Consider the following 18231-nt stretch of genomic DNA (forward strand, 5'->3'; position numbering starts at 1 on the left):
TGGCAGGCCTATTTAACCTTTGCCTTGAGCCGCTGGGCCTTTAGGGCCTTCTTTTCCCCAACGCTAGCTCTATTAGGCTTAGCGTTGGCCTCTCTTGGCCTTAATTTTCCCTCTTTTCCATCTCTGCGGGTAAGTTGGATTTTGGGATTGAATACTTGGCGTGTTTTGCAGAGAAGTTTGCTCAAAGTTGGTGTTTTCAGGTGCCAAGTGCTTTGAAGAAATTTTTTGCAACTTGGGCAAGTGATCTACAAGGCATTGGGCCTAGGGTTTGCTCTCTAAACCCTCACCTTGTCACTGTTTTTCTCCATCTGCCATATTCATTTTCTAACAGTGAGTTAAATGCCCTAAAATCATATCAAATGGTCTAAAGTTTAAGCACCCTAATAATTTCACAGTAAAATTTTGCTAGTGTTTTGGCTACTAGGGCATTGAATCTTCAGCTTAGGTCTAGTCACTTGTTTGTTGGAATATCTCTGCATAATCACTAGACCAGATCTGATATAAATCTGAAGGAACACTCTAAAAGACATTATATTGATTGGTGTGGCATCTAGCATGTTATCATAGCTTCTAGACATCTTGGGCATTGATCTTTTGGGCTTAAATCCTTATTTATGGTGATTGATATCTCTGCATTAAAGTGTGATCAGATCTGATATTTTCTGAATATGGCATCTTAAAATGGCCTAAAAACTCATAGTTTCACATTGGTAAATTTACTTCGGGCATATTTTGGCACAAGTTATTGCACTGATTGCGTACTTTTCTTATTGCTGTAATAAGAGTTTCCATATCTGATATACGCTGAATAATTCATCATAAGTGGGTTAGTTAGCTTGTGTTTTCAATTGACAAGTTTCTTGGCATTTCATTGATCATAATTGGCTTCACATGCTTAATAATTTCTTAATCTAAATTAATTTTCTTGCTGCTATCCTAAAAGTTAAAAAATGTTCATTGGAACACAAGTAACATAAGATCTATCTTTTTTTATGCTCTGTAGATCATAGTTGCTCGTGTCTCATGTTTTGTAGCAATTTGACTAACACATTTGTTGTTGAGTTGATCTATAAAATTCACATCTAATAAGCACTCTCTAAAAGCACTCTAATCTTAAATCTTTGGGCATCTTGATATCTTGTGTTCTAAGTCATTTTATCTAATTGTGTTAACAAGTGGCATCTGAATATCTTGATATAATTGTGATCTAAGGCATTAAGGGATCTATTTGATTGTCTTGGCATTTAAGGTTTTATCAAGCATCTCTCAATAAGTGGCATTATCTAAAGAATATAATCTTGGCATAGTCATCATTGGAATATCTTGTGTCTTTGTCGATGCTCTTTGGCTGATTGTTGAGTTTGATTATCATCTTTAGTCGAGCATTCTGTGGATTGGTTAACATTGACACTAAGTTAATTGACACTTTCTTGGTTGTAAGATTGCATATAATTTATTGATAAGTACTCTTGTCACTAACGATTCATCATAACTTAAAGTACTTAAACATTAAGCCAATCTTAAACTAAGAATCTCACTCATAATCATTGCATAAGCATTCTAGGATTAACTTGCACTAATAATTTACCTCCAAGCATAAGCTTGGTTGATAGACTCATAGGGCCACCCTCTCTCATCTAGCTTGAGGGATTCAACACCTTTTTAGTGGTTAACACGGTGACCTTGTAGTCGTTAGAGCCACAGTCTCTACAGTGCTGGAGGCACTAGGTGGTTGGAACACAGGGAAAGTTATCATTAATCAAGCCTCTGCTTGCTTCCCGTTGGCTTCCATTCCACAACCTACTGTAAAGACTAGTCTCAAAACAATTAAGAGGGAGTTTCCATTTAGACTAGGCATATAACTTAAAAGTAACCAAGATCCTTGCATTTCACGTAGATCTTAGGATTTGCATCTCATATAAGTTAGTGAAGCATCTAAGCAGCAGTTGTCCATCTGGTTATTTGGTCCAAATTTAATAATAAACAAGAATTTTGACTCCGTAAGGCACCGGTCTCATATTTGAATCGAATCTTATCTTTGAGTCTTGCTAAATTTAATCAAGTAGCTAGGCCACTCAATTGTGTCTCCCAGATAAGTTGGTTCCCAACTTGTCTTTCATCATCTCATTTCCATAGGGACTACCCCCCATAGCCTGCTGTTGGGGGACAACTAGAATGGAGTAGGCGGGGATTAGGTGACAACCCCCGCTTTGAGCCATTGTTGCAGTGCTTGTACAATCTGAGCGACAACAAGTCTTTTAATGTCTTTTGGTATTATTTCTTGTCGTATGGCTTATGGCACAAGTTATTTTTGTAACAACCCATCTATAAATACAAAGAACGCAAGCATAATAGCAGGTATACGGTGCATGCATGTGATAGCTACATATGCATGTGTCGCATACACTGCACTAGTATTTTATACTAAATTGATTATAAGTGCTAAATACCATGACCCTTCTGGGAAAAGAAGTTCTACTCATTCATCAATATTGCCTAATGTATGGTTAGATCAAAGAGGACTATATACATATTATATGTTCCAGATTATTGATGAAATTATATTAACAAATTAATATAATAAAGGTTAGTTATTAATATAAATAATTAATTAAAAAAAAAAGGTCCAAGTATAAGTTTATAAAACTTTATATTAAAATAAATATAAATAGAACTTTATATTAAAATAAATATAAATAGAACTTTATATTAAAAAAACAAATATAAATAAAAATGTGATATGTTTTAAATGTTATAAAGTTATAAATGATACATTATATGGTTATAATGAGACGTGATAATGTTATAATGACAATGACACATGTATAATGTTTAAACGTTATAATACCTTAATGCTACATGTAAACACCATCACATTTAAATTAAACTGAACCCTAAATATAAGGTAAATACACCTGTAAAGGATTGTGACTCACGTTCATAAAGGAAAGCTGTCACTACGAGGGAAAGCGGTGGGATCACTGGTGAAGAGCGCGGTCACCGCCAAGGAGAGCTACATATAGAGGTAGACGAAGTTTTAGAAGGGGGTTGAACAATGAAGGAAAACTAGGAGGAGGAATTCAGAAGGAAAGGAAATCGGCCATTGCAACAGCTTGAGCATTCTAAGGTTCTAGGCACGGGGGACAGTGAGCTTCTGTTGAGAAGCTTACTGGATTGAGCAGCCAGGCTCTGCTTAGTCTGGCTGGGTGGAATCGGTCTCTCGGTAATTGGAGCAGCGTAGCCGCAGGCATCTTCAGCTGTAGCAGTTCAGGTAGGTACCTGCTTTAAACTCCTTACTGTTTTCTGTACATCTGTTTAATGGTTTTTACAATTTTTTGATGGATGTCAAGACTTCATAAAATCATACAATTGCATGCCTTCTTAAAAATACCTTAAGCATGAAATTGCACTACTGCATGCCTTCTTAAAAGTACTATAAAGAATGAAATCACACATCTGCATGCACTGATATCTTAATGTAACGAATAAAATATATATAATTAATGTAAAATAATGTAAATGATAATAAGCATAAATAATTATTAGTTAACTAGTAATTAGGCTAAAGAGGCATGTCTAAATGAGACATGACTCTTCATGAAGAGACACTTGCGTGATATATAAGTCTCATTTGTAAATGCATTATTCATTCTTATTCACACACTTTAATATAATATTTATATCCTCAATAGATAATTTCATATTCCAAATCTTTTGGAGTAATTAATCTTCAAAAGGAACTTTGTTCGCTTCATTTTGGTATTAGAGCCACGTTTGGTTGATCACCAGGCCTTTTGCTATCAACCTATCATCAACCTTGTTGCTGTCATAATAGAAGTGTTTCGCCACATATTGGGAGATTCTCCATTTTTTAGGTCTTTGGCCATTTGCTTAAAAAAAAAATAAGGAATAAAGAAGAAGGGTATATAAAAAAAAAGAGGAAATGAATAATATATTCTGAAAAAAAAAAAGTGAAATATATATATATATATATATATAAAGGTTTACATTATTGATAAAAAGTGCATAATAAAGATAAGCGAGAATCTTTTCAAGTATATTTAAAACTTTTTACATGGAGAAGCCCATGGTTTTCGAAACCAATGGTAATTGCCCGTGGTTTTAGAAACCAATGGTAAGTTTTACATTTTACGTGGAGAACATTAACCGATGTTTTAGAAACAACCCATGGTAATTGCCCATGGTATTTAAAAAATAAAAGATATTTTGATAACATTGGAGAAAAAGGTGTGATCTAAATAATTTTAATCGTTCAAATCTAAAGATTGTGACCATACTAAGAGTCACGTCTCATCCAAATTTTCTGAGAAAAAAAATATTATTATAATTATAAAAAAGGATACTATATAAGCCTTATATAGTTACGTATAAAAGGAAAAGTGGGTCTCAAAAAAGTATATATAAATTTTATATAATTATAGTTTTATAATATATATAAATTAAAATTATATAATATATATAATTTATAATTATATATATTAAAAAAAATTATTATTATATAAAATTTTTATTAAAAGAGTGAACAAAAAAGAAGAAGAAGAAGAAGAGAATATTTGAAATATATATATATATATATATATATATATAGATTTTTATAAGAGAGAAGTGGAAATATATTTTATAGATTAAAAAAAATGAAGAAAAGAAAAAAAAAAAGAAAAAAAGAGAAAAAAAAAAGAGAGTTAAAAAAATTATATATAAAAAAAAATTATTAAAAAAAAAAGAGATGTTGTCCACAAAGAACAACAGTTTCTTTGCACTATGTTCTTTTTGTTCAAAAGGATACCCTCATTGTCAAGAATCATTCAGAAATCAAAATGTTGTTTGCACAAAATGTTACAAAACTTTTACCTTAGTCGAACTTCTAAGTGATGCAGATAAACAATTAATTGCAAGAAAAATGAGAGAATTAATGGCAAGATACAAGGAAATGAAGAAAACATAATCCACATTGCAAGTTGAAAGCCCATCATCGCTTCTACCAAACGATATAATCCAATGTACCAAGAAACTGCAACAAAAAAATCAAGAGAATGGGAAAATAGCTAAACTTCAACAAAACAAGAAAGTGTTAGAACACGAACATAAAAATCTTGTGGATATGCATTACAAATAAATAATGGAAAAAGACGAAGAAATTTTTCGTTTCAAGGACCATGTCGAAAAATTACTTGCGCAAGTAAAGAAGACTAAGGTCACAAAGAAAGAATTCAAAAAGCACTTATCAGAACAAGAAGTGGAAACTTTGCATTTAAAGAACCTTAATAAGAATTTATTAGAACAAATCAAAGATTTAAAAGATGAAAATCTTAAAATTCAAAACACTGAAAATAAGGTTGATAAATCAGAAATCAAAGAACTTTTACGACTGAAAAACCATAATCAAAGTCTACTCACTCAAATTAAGAAGCTTAAGGATGATAAGAAAGCATTAAAAGATAAGTTGGAACAATTCACTCAAGAAGAAGCATCCAAATCTCCAGTCGTAGCGGTCCAAGTTGAAAATAAGGGAACAAATACCGATCTAGTGAATATGACAACTCAAGAAGACAAGTCAGTTGAAGAAACGACACACTTAGATGTTGCAGTTCAGACAATGGACATCCCAAGTGAATGTTCCATAACCAACTCAACAACATCTTCGCCAGAAAAAAATCTAAAAACTCCATATCGACATCCCAATCACGAGAGTAGACCAATCAACCATGCTACGTATCAGTACCATTCAAACCAGAAACAACAGATTGATGTTCCAGATAATAGTGATGTAACCTCAATCCCATCTTATGCTAACAAGTCGTTACAAAATTCCAGTGATTAGAATATTACACAGAAGATTAATCTAGGATGGTCTGATCCCTTCTTAGTGTGACAATTTTGTTTGTCACTTAGAAGATCATATTAGCTTGTATTGACGAAGATCATTGTTCCGAGACAGAATTTCGAAGCCAAAAAAGAGGTCAAACCTTTTTCATCGACAAGCTTTGAGGACAAAGCTTTTTGAGGAAGGAGGCAATGTAACGAATAAAATATATATGAATAATGTAAAATAATGTAAATGATAATAATCATAAATAATTATTAGTTAGCTAGTAATTACGCTGAAGAGGCATGTCTAAATGGGACATGACTCTTCATGAAGAGACACTTGCATGATATATAAGCAAGCCTCTCGTTCTCATTTGTAAATTCATTATCATTCTTATTCACACATTTTAATATAATATTTATATCCTCAATGGATAATTTCATATTCCAAATCTTTTGGAGTAATTAATCTTCAGAAGGAACTTTGTTCGCTTCGCTTAACTTCTCTCATTGCTATTGAAATAAGTCAAGCGTTAAGCGATATATCCATCAGGGTGTGGCTTAGTGGTTGGGATGGGGCACTGCCCTGCAAACAGCCAAGGTTCAAACCCTAGTGGGACTAGAGTCCCTTGTCTGTGTGTGAGAGAAGGTGACCTCCTGGAGTTTGTTTGCCTCCATCATCAAAGGGTCCAAAGTTCAAACACATATCTGAGAAGCCAACTTACTTTAAGTAGATATTAATATTATATGTTTTCCTTTTAATATATGTTTCTTATTCATTATAGTTTCTGTTCTCTCAAATGTGCAGGCTGGACTCATACAAACCAGGAACATTATTATAGATGCTAAATCTGGTGTGAGTGGTGCAGGTCAGTTTTATCCTAAAAAGTATTGTCCCGTCATGTGAGTTCAATCTTGAATCTCATCACAATTGCCACATCAAGATTTTGTGTGGTCTTTGAGATGTGCTACCATGTATTTACCACATTGTACTTCAACTTTGAAATAGATGAAGAAGAGTAGTAATTTTACACTCTTTTGGATATGTTGCTATAGGTCGTGGAGCAAAGGAGGCAAACTTGTACACTGAAATTGCCGAAGGCATCAATTCCTATGGTGTTACCAGGCATCGTCACGGTGAGAGCTTTCATTCATGCTGGTTATTTGATGTCATTATCTGGATTTCTACTGTGCAGAACATGCTTGAGAGCTAGCTTTATCAGGTCGCTTTTCTTTTGTAGAAAGCACTAGGGGATTTCCATTTCAGTATTTAGCTCAGGTCATGGACCTATTCGATAAAATCTCGAGGACTGGATGAGTTTTCCTATTTTACCATGAGTCTGGATTAACAAGTTGTGAGATTGATAGTGTGGTTTTCTATGTTTGTCAGTAAACAATTGTCTTCATTAGAGATTTACTCAATCACTTAGTTTTTTGTTTAGTCATTGGCAGTTAATCACCAAGATTAACAGTTAAGGTTACTTTTTGTGGAAGTTTCTTCTAAAATCTGTACAAGTCGTTTTTATTGACTTACTAGATGCCATCTTGATTTAACATTCTAATAATCTAGCTTTTGCTTGCCTACTAAAGGTGTGCTCTTTACTGGAGCTCTCCTGTTATGTCTTCTCCACTTTATGATATAACTGTGTTCAGGAAAATACAGGAAATAATGAAGCGATATGTAAACACTAAAATAATAAAATAGGGTTCACAGTAATCAAGAAAAAAGGTTTAAAAATGTGATATACTATATAACTATATGAAAAAATACACTCTGATTGGTCCATTTGCTACAAATTCTGAGGAATGTTGCCCATAGAACTATGAATGGGGACAATGCTGACAGAAGATAGAGCACAAATTGATTGGACGATTCTAATTTATGGCATTTCGTTGCTGTCCAGAAAATGACTACTTCGAACTCTTCAGCATTGTAGGTTTTGTTTTAAATCCAATTTTAGGCGAGTAGAAGTACTTTTCTTCTCTCTCTCTCTCTCTCTCTCTCTCTCTGATTGTGAAATTTCTTTATTAGATGGGAAAAATGACATAGTGGTACACTAAATGCTTTGAGGGGGAGGCGAGGGGGGAGTGGTAGGGAGGGTATTTCTATTTATCAAGAATTAAAGCTAAAACAAAACCTAGTAGGGGATCAACTCATATCTACAGAAATAAAGTGATGTCCAAAGATAATACAAATTGCGTCTTTAATTTCTTAATACAAAGCCTTTGGTCCTCGGGAAAAAGCACACCATTGACAAAGTACCAATGTTGCAAGAAGTTGCAATATATGGAAGGAGGGCCTCGTCATTCTTGCCCTACCCAATATGCATAATCAGAATCCAGAAGCAGATTGTATTCCTGGCTATCACTGACTTCTGACTCAGAACCCCTACATCAGGGTGTTGGGAATGAAACTACCTACGTTGCCACCTTCATCAGGCATGGACCTTGATCTTAGACCTTGTTTCAGATCTCTAGTGCATTTCATGGGTTTCCCCCATGCAGGTTCTCTGCTGCTGTGTGAAGTGCACTTCCTCAATGACTTATGAGGGATCCGAGTTCCGAGGTGGAAACTCTGCTACTAGTGTATGTTGCATTCCTTTAGTGATTTGAGGGATCTGAGATACCCCAGCTCCATCGCCACCTTTCTAGCCTGATTTTCAGGATTGAAAAAGTACTTGGCTGTTATTCCATAACAGTCAGAATGCAAAATTTAGGTCTATGTGGTGGAGCTCTCTATAAACAGCTTGCTTTCTGGATTGTGGAAATGAAAGATGAGCTCAACACTAAGAACGTGCAATTGGTAATTGAGGTAGTATTCCATTTGTCAATATCTATGAGGAAGGCATTACGTTAAATGTTACACTAGAGTTTGTTTGTGTGAAAATTCCTAAATCCAGAATCCCTACTGCAGCAAACTGATGTTACTTCTCCTACTTATTAATCCATACAAGTTATTTATTGTGTTCTATGGTAAATATTGAAGTAAATACAACTACATCATTCACTATTTAAAATAATATGTCGAAACAAGAAAGAGATACAACACAAGTGACAGTTGTTTTTGGACAAATGTCCCCAGAAAAACCCAATGTGGGAAAACCGGTGCAACAACTCTGAGGGTTTTATTATTATGCAGTAGTAATTTCTGAATACAACTTCTGGATGCCTTCCCAACAATCCAGTTACAGAGAATATCACTGACAGAGATATCTATGAGATTACCTCACACTATCATTGGAAATCCTGGCTGATCCAGCCCTTGAATGATTGCCCCTAGCTGCCTCTGCGTAGTGTTTGCGTTAGCCCAACATCAAACCCTCTGGGGACAATGTCACTCCTCCCGTTGATTGATTTTCTGCCCAAGAACTTCGACTTTTGCTTTCCGATCTCACAGCCCAGCTCCCAGCTTTTGAAATCGATTCCTTCAACAAATTTCCGGACTTCCTTTTGACTTCTACGCGGGCTTGCGTAGCTCTGCGTCAGCTCCTTTGGATTTGTGCTGCCACTGCTGGATCTCCCTCTGCCTTCTCTGCTGAGTATTATCTGACCATGAAAGATTTCCCTTCGGATAGTATCCCTGCCCCTCATTGCAAAAGCTCACTTCGAATTTCTCACCGACCGCTGCTCTGCTTCAAAAATTCAATCTTCTGAACTGTGTGTGTGTATTCTCCAAGTGCCCATCAAGCCTTCTCTTATAATCCTCTCACTGATCAATCAACGACCCATATTAGATTCTAATCAATGGCTAGGATCGTATTGACTTGATCTTTGCCTTCTTTTAGAAGTTACACCCACAGTTTGTTGAAATTTCTAAGTTTACTTAGTTTAGAAACCCTTTATGCACTTTTTCTGATTTATTCCTACCTACTTGTTATTTTTCTTTAACAAGTTATTTACAAAGTAAATACTGAAAATAAACACCAGTGCATGCTCAACATATTACAGATTAGCAACTAAAAGAAACAAGAACAAACACACCACATGACACCATTATTTTTGGACCAATGTCCCCAGAAAAACCCAATGTGGGAAAACCGGTGCAGCGCTCTGAGTGTTTTCTTATTAAGCAATATCAGAGTACAATCTGGGTGCCGAAACTGGTCTACCCAACAGAGAATTTCCTTAGTAGCTATTCTTCATAGTTTGAGAGAAATCTCCTGGCTGAAACCCCGGAAAACCCTTTTGGCAGCTCATAGCACAAAATTGCTCTACAACCCCAGTGTTTGCCCAAACTGGATTAGGTCAGCCCCTTTCTGTCTCACGTTGGCCCTGCTTCAGCCTTTCTAGGCCTTCGTCAGCCCTTGGAAGCCCTGCGTCAGCTCTAGGGCCCTATGCGTCAACCGCGCTAGCCCCTCTGGTGCTCTGCGCAGCACTTGGTTGCCTCTGCGTGGCCCTGCGTGAGCCCTTGCTGGATCTGCGTTACCCTCCTTGGCTGCTGCGCTGCTTTCTGGACACAATCTCTGCCTTCTCTGTTTCTTTGTACTCAATGCCCCTCAGCTGCTCTCCCGATCACTGATTCCATCTCCCTTAGCAAACCCCACTCTAGAGAATAGAATGACTGATCATTTGGTGCGTTCTCCAAGTGACCCTCAAGCCTTCTCTTATACTTTTCCTGTTGACATCTCAACGGCCGAGATTAAGTCCCTAATCAACGGCTAAGATTAGATCTAGCTTAATCCATGTCTTTTGGACCACTCTAACACATATTCATATTAATACACGTTAATATTTTATTTTCCCTAAGTTTAGATTTAGGGACTCCATTAAAAATATTAATTATTTTAATACCTCTTAATCTGTTTAGAATCTGCCCAAACCCTTTCTAGGTATTGGAGATTACATGTGCCCCAACCTCTCCACCAAATTTCGTGGCTAGAGGACATCCGATGCTACCCCAAATCAACACTCTCTCTTAGTGAGGACTGTGTTCTAGCAATACTCCTCACTGAGTACTACTCTGATCATCTGACATCGGTACCTGTGATGATGCTAGGCCTTCCTGCCCAACATCGTCTGCACTGCTGCCTCCTGTACTGTTGCCCATGGTTCTGCCACTGCCACTGCTGCATCTGTATGACAGCTCCCTCTGCATTCGTGTTGCTGTTGGTCCTTTCTCCCAACACTGCATCCGCACTGCACCTCCTCTCATAATGTTGCATCATGTCGCCCACTGCTACACTGCAACTTAGTTACTGAGAAGTAAGTAATTGATCTCCCAACTGACCTCCCTGTTGGGCTAGAGACACCCACTAATGCTGAAGCTCCCTTTGTCACTGGCAAGTGCTCCCTCTCTGACCTCTGCGCTGCTGCAACAACTCTCCTGCATCTCGCACCGTTGCACACCTCACCGTGTCGTCTTGCACTAGTGCAACACTCCTGTGCCTCTCGCACTGCTGTAGCTTGCTAGCCTCGCGCTGTCTCGGGACTCCTACACTGTAGCTCTCTCTGCCGCCCCATCTGCATCCGTCTCTACCCAACTCAGCCAGTCTTGCTACTCCTCTTCGGGGCTCCTGTAGCAAGGTCTAATCCAAGAGGTTGGGTACCTCAAGGATCTCGCCCCTCATCGCCTATAGTCCTCCTGATCACAGCTCGATGTCTCCCCACTTCTGCTCAAGTGGCATATGTGCACTCATGGCACAGTCATCGTCTGTCAAAACTTCCTTCTCTTCCCATGATGGCGCTGCCTTAGTCTCGGAAGACTCTCCCTTACTCTTCTTCCTTGGGCACTGGGTCGCATAATGACCCATCTCCCCACAGTGGAAGCACTTGATCTTGGAGAGATCATTCCTCTTCCGCTTCTCTTGCTTTCCGTCAGATGCTAGGGCCACATCCTCCTCCTCCTATTGAACTTTGATTCCTTTTCTGCTACCATTTGTCTTCGACTGCCGTCTGATCTCTTCCTGGCGAAGAGCTGCCCACATCTCGTCCCAAGGTAGGAGAGACCCTCTGCCCAGGATATTCTGGACAAATACTTCCCAATCTTCTGAGACAACATTTAGGGCTGTCTTCGCCATAAGCTCCTGATTCGGTGTCGCTCCTATAACAGTCAACTGGTCTCGGATCTCATTCAGTCCTCCGAGGAAGGTGTCAATTGATTGACCCTTCTTCATTTGATACGACCTCATCTGGTTCTCGAGCAACATTCTTCTCTGCACAAAAGTATGCTGGTACAGGTTCTTGAGAGCCTCCCACATATCAACTGTCGTTTCCTTCTCAGCTATATGTGGTACCACATGATCCTTGACCCCATCAAGGATAATGCACTTGGCCCTCGCCATCGCCTCTTCGTACTTGTCATTATCATTTGGGTCAACTGGGATAGCTATCGTCTTCAAGGCAAAGTTCTTGACACGATTCCTATCAAGCACTGATAAGATTCTGGCCTTCCAGATTGCGAAGTTCGAGGCTTCGTCCAGTCTATCCTAGTCCCTTACCCCGTGTAGTGCCATGATGCTCCTCTACTTCCCTCCTGGAAGTTCTCTGTTCGACTCTTATGGGTCTCTACTTCCCGTCTGGAAGTTCTCTTCTGGACTCCTTATGAGTTCTGATTTCCCTCCTAGAAATCCTTCTGCCACTTGTCGAGATGATCCCTACTCTGATCGTCTTGTGCAACTGCACCACTGATCCAGGTTCCTCGGCTAGAAACCCTTGGTAACAACTCCTCTGGCCCTGCTCTGTCAGGTACTGTTCAGACTACCATACCTCACCAGCTCCACTCTGCAATATTTCTGCAGCCTTCTAGACTCTAGCAACTGCCTCTCTGTGAATTGCGTCAGCCCCTCTCTGCTTCATGTTGGCTCTGCGTCACACTTCTTGGCTTCTGCACTGCTAGAAACAACTTCTGTTACCTCAGGACAATTGTCTTTTGTTGCTATTGCTCCACTCCGTTGATGTCTTTTAGTCCTCCTGTGATCTGCAATCACACTTTGATACCATGTTGAAGTTTCTAAGTTTACTTAGTTTAGAAACCCTTCATGCACTTTTTTTGATTTATTCCTACCTACTTGTTATTTTTCTTTAACAATTTATTTACAAAATAAACATTGAAAATAAACACCAGTGCATGCTCAACATATTACAGATCAACAACTAAAAGAAACAAGCACAAACACACCACATGACACCATTATTTTTGGACCAATGTCCTCGGAAAAACCCAATATGAGAAAACAGGTGTAGCTATTTGAGGGTTTTCTTATTAAGCAATATCAGAGTACAATTTGGGTTCCGAAACTGACCTACCCAATAGAGAATTTCCTAAGCAGCTATACCTCACAGTTTGAGAGAAATCTCCTGGTTGAAACCTCGGAAAAACCCTTCCGACAGCGCCTCAGCACAAAACTGCTCTGCAACCCCAGCGTCTACACAGACTAGACTGTGTCAGCCCCTCTCTGTCTCACGCTGGCCCTCCGTCAGCCTTTCTAGGCTTGCGTCAGCCCAGGAAGCCCTGCGTCAGCTCTGGGAGCCTCTGCGTCAGCTGCGCTGGTCCCTCTGGTGCTCTGCTAGCACTTGGTTGCCTTTGCATGGCCATGCGTGAGCCCTTGCTAGCTTTGCATCACCCTCATGGCTACTGTGCTGCTCTCCCGGCACAATCTTTGCCTTCTCTGTTTCTTTGTACTCAATGTCCCTTAGTTGCTTTCCCGATCACTGATTCTATCTCTCTTAGCAAACCCTGCTCTAGAGAATAGAATGACTGATCATCTGGTGTGTTCTCCAAGTGACCCTCAAGCCTCCTCTTATACTTTTCCTGTTGACCTCGCAACGGCCGAGATTAAGTCCTTAATTAGCGACTAAGATTAGATTTGGCTTGATCCATGTCTTTTGGACTGCTCTAACACAGTCATATTAATACACATTAATATTTTATTTTCCCTAAGTTTAGACTTAGGGATTCCTTTAAAAATATTAATTATTTTAATCTCTCCTGATTTGTTTAGAATCTGCCCAAACCCTTTCTGGGTATTGGAGATCTCATGTGCCTCAACCTTTCCACCAAATTTCGTGGCTAGAGCACATCCGACGCTACCCCAAATCAACACAGTATAGATTAATACCCATTGATTATTTTAATTTCGTAAGTTTAGACTTAGGGTCCCATTAAAAATAATTAATTATTTTAATAAAATTGTCTCCAGGTGGAATTTTCCAAAACGATTTTTGGGTATTGAAGAATGCATGTGTCTAAGCCTCCCTGCAAAATTTGAGACTTAGAGCACATCCAATGCTACTAGAAATCAACACTCCTTAGCAAGGAGTGTGCTCTAGCAATGCAACCTGTTGAAGCATCACTCTGTTCTATAACATTTCCTTTTGCGTTGCTGATGCCTGACATCCTGTCCACCAACTATTGCACTGCTGCTGCAACTGTACTGCCATTGTCAACACTGCAACCATACTGCAACCCCCTCTTAATTTTGCATCCGTGCTGCTGCTGGCACTGCCATTGCCAACTGCATCTACACTGCAACCTTCTCCCACTACTGCTGCTATGCCATCGACAACTAAAAAGCATCCCAAATTACTGAACTGGTGTTCAATATGATGCATCTCGTTGCTGGAGTCTCACTGCTGCTAGTCTCTGCGCTGACCCTCTGAAACCTCTGCGCTGCTGCTGACCTCTGCTCTGTGCCATCCGCACTGCTGCCAACTTTGCTCTGCGTTGCTCAGTCTCTGGCGCTCCTAGCCACTGCAACTATCACTCCTGCACTCATATGCACCAACTGACACTGGTCCATCTTCTACCACTGATCTGGGCTCCCGTAGCCAGGAATTGATCGGAGAGGTGGGTTCCTCAAGGATCCTGCCTAACTTGTAGCTCTCTGGGGCTACAACTCCAAATCACCCCACCTCACTCCTGGAGGTATGGCTGTCAACATGGCGAAATATGATATACTCATACTGTGGCTGCTATTGCTCTACTGATGCTTCTGCACTGCTACTGCAACTACTGCAATAATGAGTCCAATCCCCTCAGTTCCATAAGTACTAGCTTCCATAGGGTTGCTCCCTTTGAAATTAGACTTCCTCTGATTTTCGATCTCCCTATGGGAAATATCTCTGCTCCCTCGTTGCAACTCACACAGTCCTCTTGCTCTGGAAATTGGACTGCGAAGCTCTGCGTTGGGAATCTCCTCACTGGAATTGCTCCTGCATATGACCACTGGGCAATTCACACTGCCTGTATCATTGCAACTAGATCTGCAATTGTCTTCCAAAAACTGACTACAACTAGCTATGCAACTGTCATTTGAATGACTAGCTACGTCTGCTGACACTGTGATCCTCTTGCTACTGATTCTGTTGGGCTCCTGTAGCAAGGACACTGATCCATGTGAGAAATCTGTAGCAACTGGATCTAATTTGTTGCTCTTCCATGGATCCTGCCCATCTGTGGCTATCTTTGCTAAAATGTCGAATTGCTCCCTCTCTCCTCTGCGCAACACTAGACTTGCTTACGCACTCCCTTCTGGAGCTTGTAGATCTGCCCCTCTTCGCTGCTGCTCAACTAGTGAGAATTTAGAGTCCTTGGCTGGAAGTTCTCTAAGGAAGAATTCCCTCAACAATGTCTCTCTCTTCTCTCTGACGTTCTTTCTGCCGAGCAACTGCCTGCAGAAAATTGTGTCCCACCAGAAAATCCTCTCTTCGCTGAACTTTCTGTTGCACTGCTCCCTCTGTTGCTGACAAATTTCGATCTGGAAGTCTTAGCTCTCTGTCGACTCACTCAGAGAGAGACCTTCCTCGAAAATCTAGCCCGTCTGGCTTGAACTGCGCAAATCCTTTGGGGATTCGAATTGCTGCCTCTGCAAGAATTTCGAATTCCCTTCTTCCTTCAGCGTTAGGTCTTCTGACTCTGTTCTTCTTGCTTCACCTGCAACTCTAATACCATGTGAAAATTCCTAAACCTGAAATTCCTACTGCAGCAAACTGATGTTACTTCTCGTACTTGTTAATCTATACAAGTTATTTACTGTATTCTATGGTAAATATCGAAGTAAATACAACTAAAACCTTCACTATTTAAAATAATATGCCGAAACAAGGAATTGAACAAGAAAGATTTACAACACATGTGACACAATTGTTTTTGGACAAATGTCCCTGGAAAAAAGCAATGTGGGAAAACCAGTGCAATAACTCTGAGGGTTTTATTATTATGCAGTAGTAATTTCTGAATACAACTTCTGGATGCCTTCCCGACAATCCAGTTACAGAGAATATCACTGACAGAGAGATCTGTGAGATTACCTCACACTATCACTGGAAATCCTGGCTGATCCAGCCCCTGAATGATTGCCCCTGGCTGCCTATGCACTGCCTTTGTGCAGTGTTTGCGTCAACCCAACGTCAAACCCTCTGGGGACAACGTCTCTCCTCCAACTGATCGATTTGTTGCCCAAGAACTTCGACTTCTGCCTCTCGGTCTCATACCTTGGCTCCCAACTCTGAAATCGATTCCTTAAACAATTTTCCGGACTTCCTTTCGGCTTTTGCGCTGCCTGTGCGTCAGCCTACGTTGCCTCTGCGTGGGCCTGCATAGCTCTGCGTCAGCACCTCTGGCTCTACGCTGCCACTGCTGGATCTCCCTCTGCCTTCTCTGTTGAGTATTCTCTGATCGGGAAAGATTTCCCTTTGGATACTCTCCCTACCCCTCATTGCAAAAGCTCACTTCGAATTTCTCACTGGCAGCTGCTCTGCTTTAGAAATTCGATCTTCTGAACTTTCTTTGTGTGTTCTCCAAGTGCCCATCAAGCCTTCTCTTATAATCCTCTCGCTGATCAATCAACGACCCAGATTATATTCTAATCAATGGCTAGGATCATATTGACTTGATCTCCGCCTTATTCTAGAAGTTACACTCACAATTTAGATTAATACCCATTAATTATTTTAATTTCCTAAGTTTAGACTTAGGGTTCCATTAAAAATAATTAATTATTTTAATAAAACTATTTACTAGTGGAATTTCCCAAAACGATTTCTGGATATTGGAGAATGCATGTGTCTAAGTCTCCTTGCAAAATTTGAGACGAGCACATCCGATGCTACCATAAATCAACAGTTTGTGGATTGGAAAATTGGAGGAGAAGGGTATGAGTTTCTAGTATGGGGGGAGAAAGGGCCAATTTATAGAGGCACTAGAAATGACAAATTAAGAAAGCACTAAAAACATAAAGAATTGAATATGAAAGACCTTAAAATAGAGAAATTATTAAATACAGAAAGAAAAAAAGATAATCAAATTGAAAACTTTATTAATTTTATAATGTAGACACAACTGATAGACACATACTTGTGGAGAAGATAATAAATGTCCCACTAATTATGTTGTAGAAAATTTATAACAGGGCTAGCTCGAGGTAGGCTGCCTAGATATGCATGTGCACCTCTTTATCTAAGTCCACATGGTTTGGTGTTTGAGTTCAAGTTCGACGTCCCTGAGTAGTGAGAAAATGCAGTAGAGAGTTGAGACTACAAGCGAGGGTTCACTTACATGCTGTAGAGAGTCGAGACTATGGAAGGTTGAACTTGTAGCAGAGAATTGAGGGTTAGTTTTCTTGCAAGTTGCAGCAAGAGGTGGGTTGGCAACTTGAGCAGATGAAACCTGAAGACAAAATTACAAATGTGCGGGGTTAGAGAATTTTAGAGTCAACGGCATGAGGGACTTATGGCTACATTTTTTATTTATAAACTATAAAATTGAAGAAAACGGATTAAACAATGAAAATTTGCGTGCCTGTTCTTTTTGTCTTGAGGTTCACTAAACCTAAACGAACTTGAATTTTTTTAGGTTTGTTGGCTTTTGAACTTCAAGGTGGCGAAGTGTGTGACTTAGCTATCACCTTCACATCATTTCTCTTTAGAATTTATCTACATATGGTTATGGTGGTTTAATCACCTAACCTATGGCCTAAATGGTTAATTACTTATTGGTCACATGTTGCTCATCACTGACATTTATTTATTTTGTGTTATTAATCTGACAATTCCACACATGAAAATAATATTTTCATATTTCTAACCACCTTGTTACAGAAGCTCAAAACATTTACAAAGAAGAACTATAGCACAGATTATCTCCTTATGTTCAAAACTTAAACACAGTTTACTTCTAAAAAATATTCCACAATCTCCCTGTTACCAAAAATAAGAAACGAGGAATGAAATGAAAAGTGATTTCAGATATGGAAATGGACTTTCTCAGGTTTTGTGTTGATAAACATTTGTGTTTTTTTATTTTTATTTTTAATTAATTTTTTAATACATATGCAAAGTTTATGTTATGAAATTTTTGCCTACATAGAGATCCATCTTTCCCCACGACATTATGTGTTGTATTTAGTAACATAGGATTTGTTACCCACCACCTGTGGGTGACACCCATAGGAGAATTTTTTTCTC

General features: G+C 39.1%; 1 protein-coding gene across 1 annotated transcript in view; it reads left to right on the top strand.

Annotated features, from left to right (window-relative positions):
* Positions 1–18231, top strand: part of LOC149158794 (Putative N-acetyl-gamma-glutamyl-phosphate reductase) — a 233389-nt gene that overhangs the window by 154293 nt on the left and 60865 nt on the right. Inside the window, exons 8-9 of the mRNA XM_089436316.1 lie at positions 6638–6698; positions 6886–6966. Of these exons, the coding sequence (XP_089292442.1) occupies positions 6638–6698; positions 6886–6966 (142 nt within the window). The remainder of the gene's footprint in view (positions 1–6637; positions 6699–6885; positions 6967–18231) is intronic.

Source organism: Pinus tabuliformis, chromosome 5_2 (genome assembly GCF_031772625.1).
Source record: "Pinus tabuliformis cultivar Carrire ecotype Pingquan chromosome 5_2, CPIR1, whole genome shotgun sequence".
NCBI lineage: Eukaryota > Viridiplantae > Streptophyta > Pinopsida > Pinales > Pinaceae > Pinus > Pinus tabuliformis.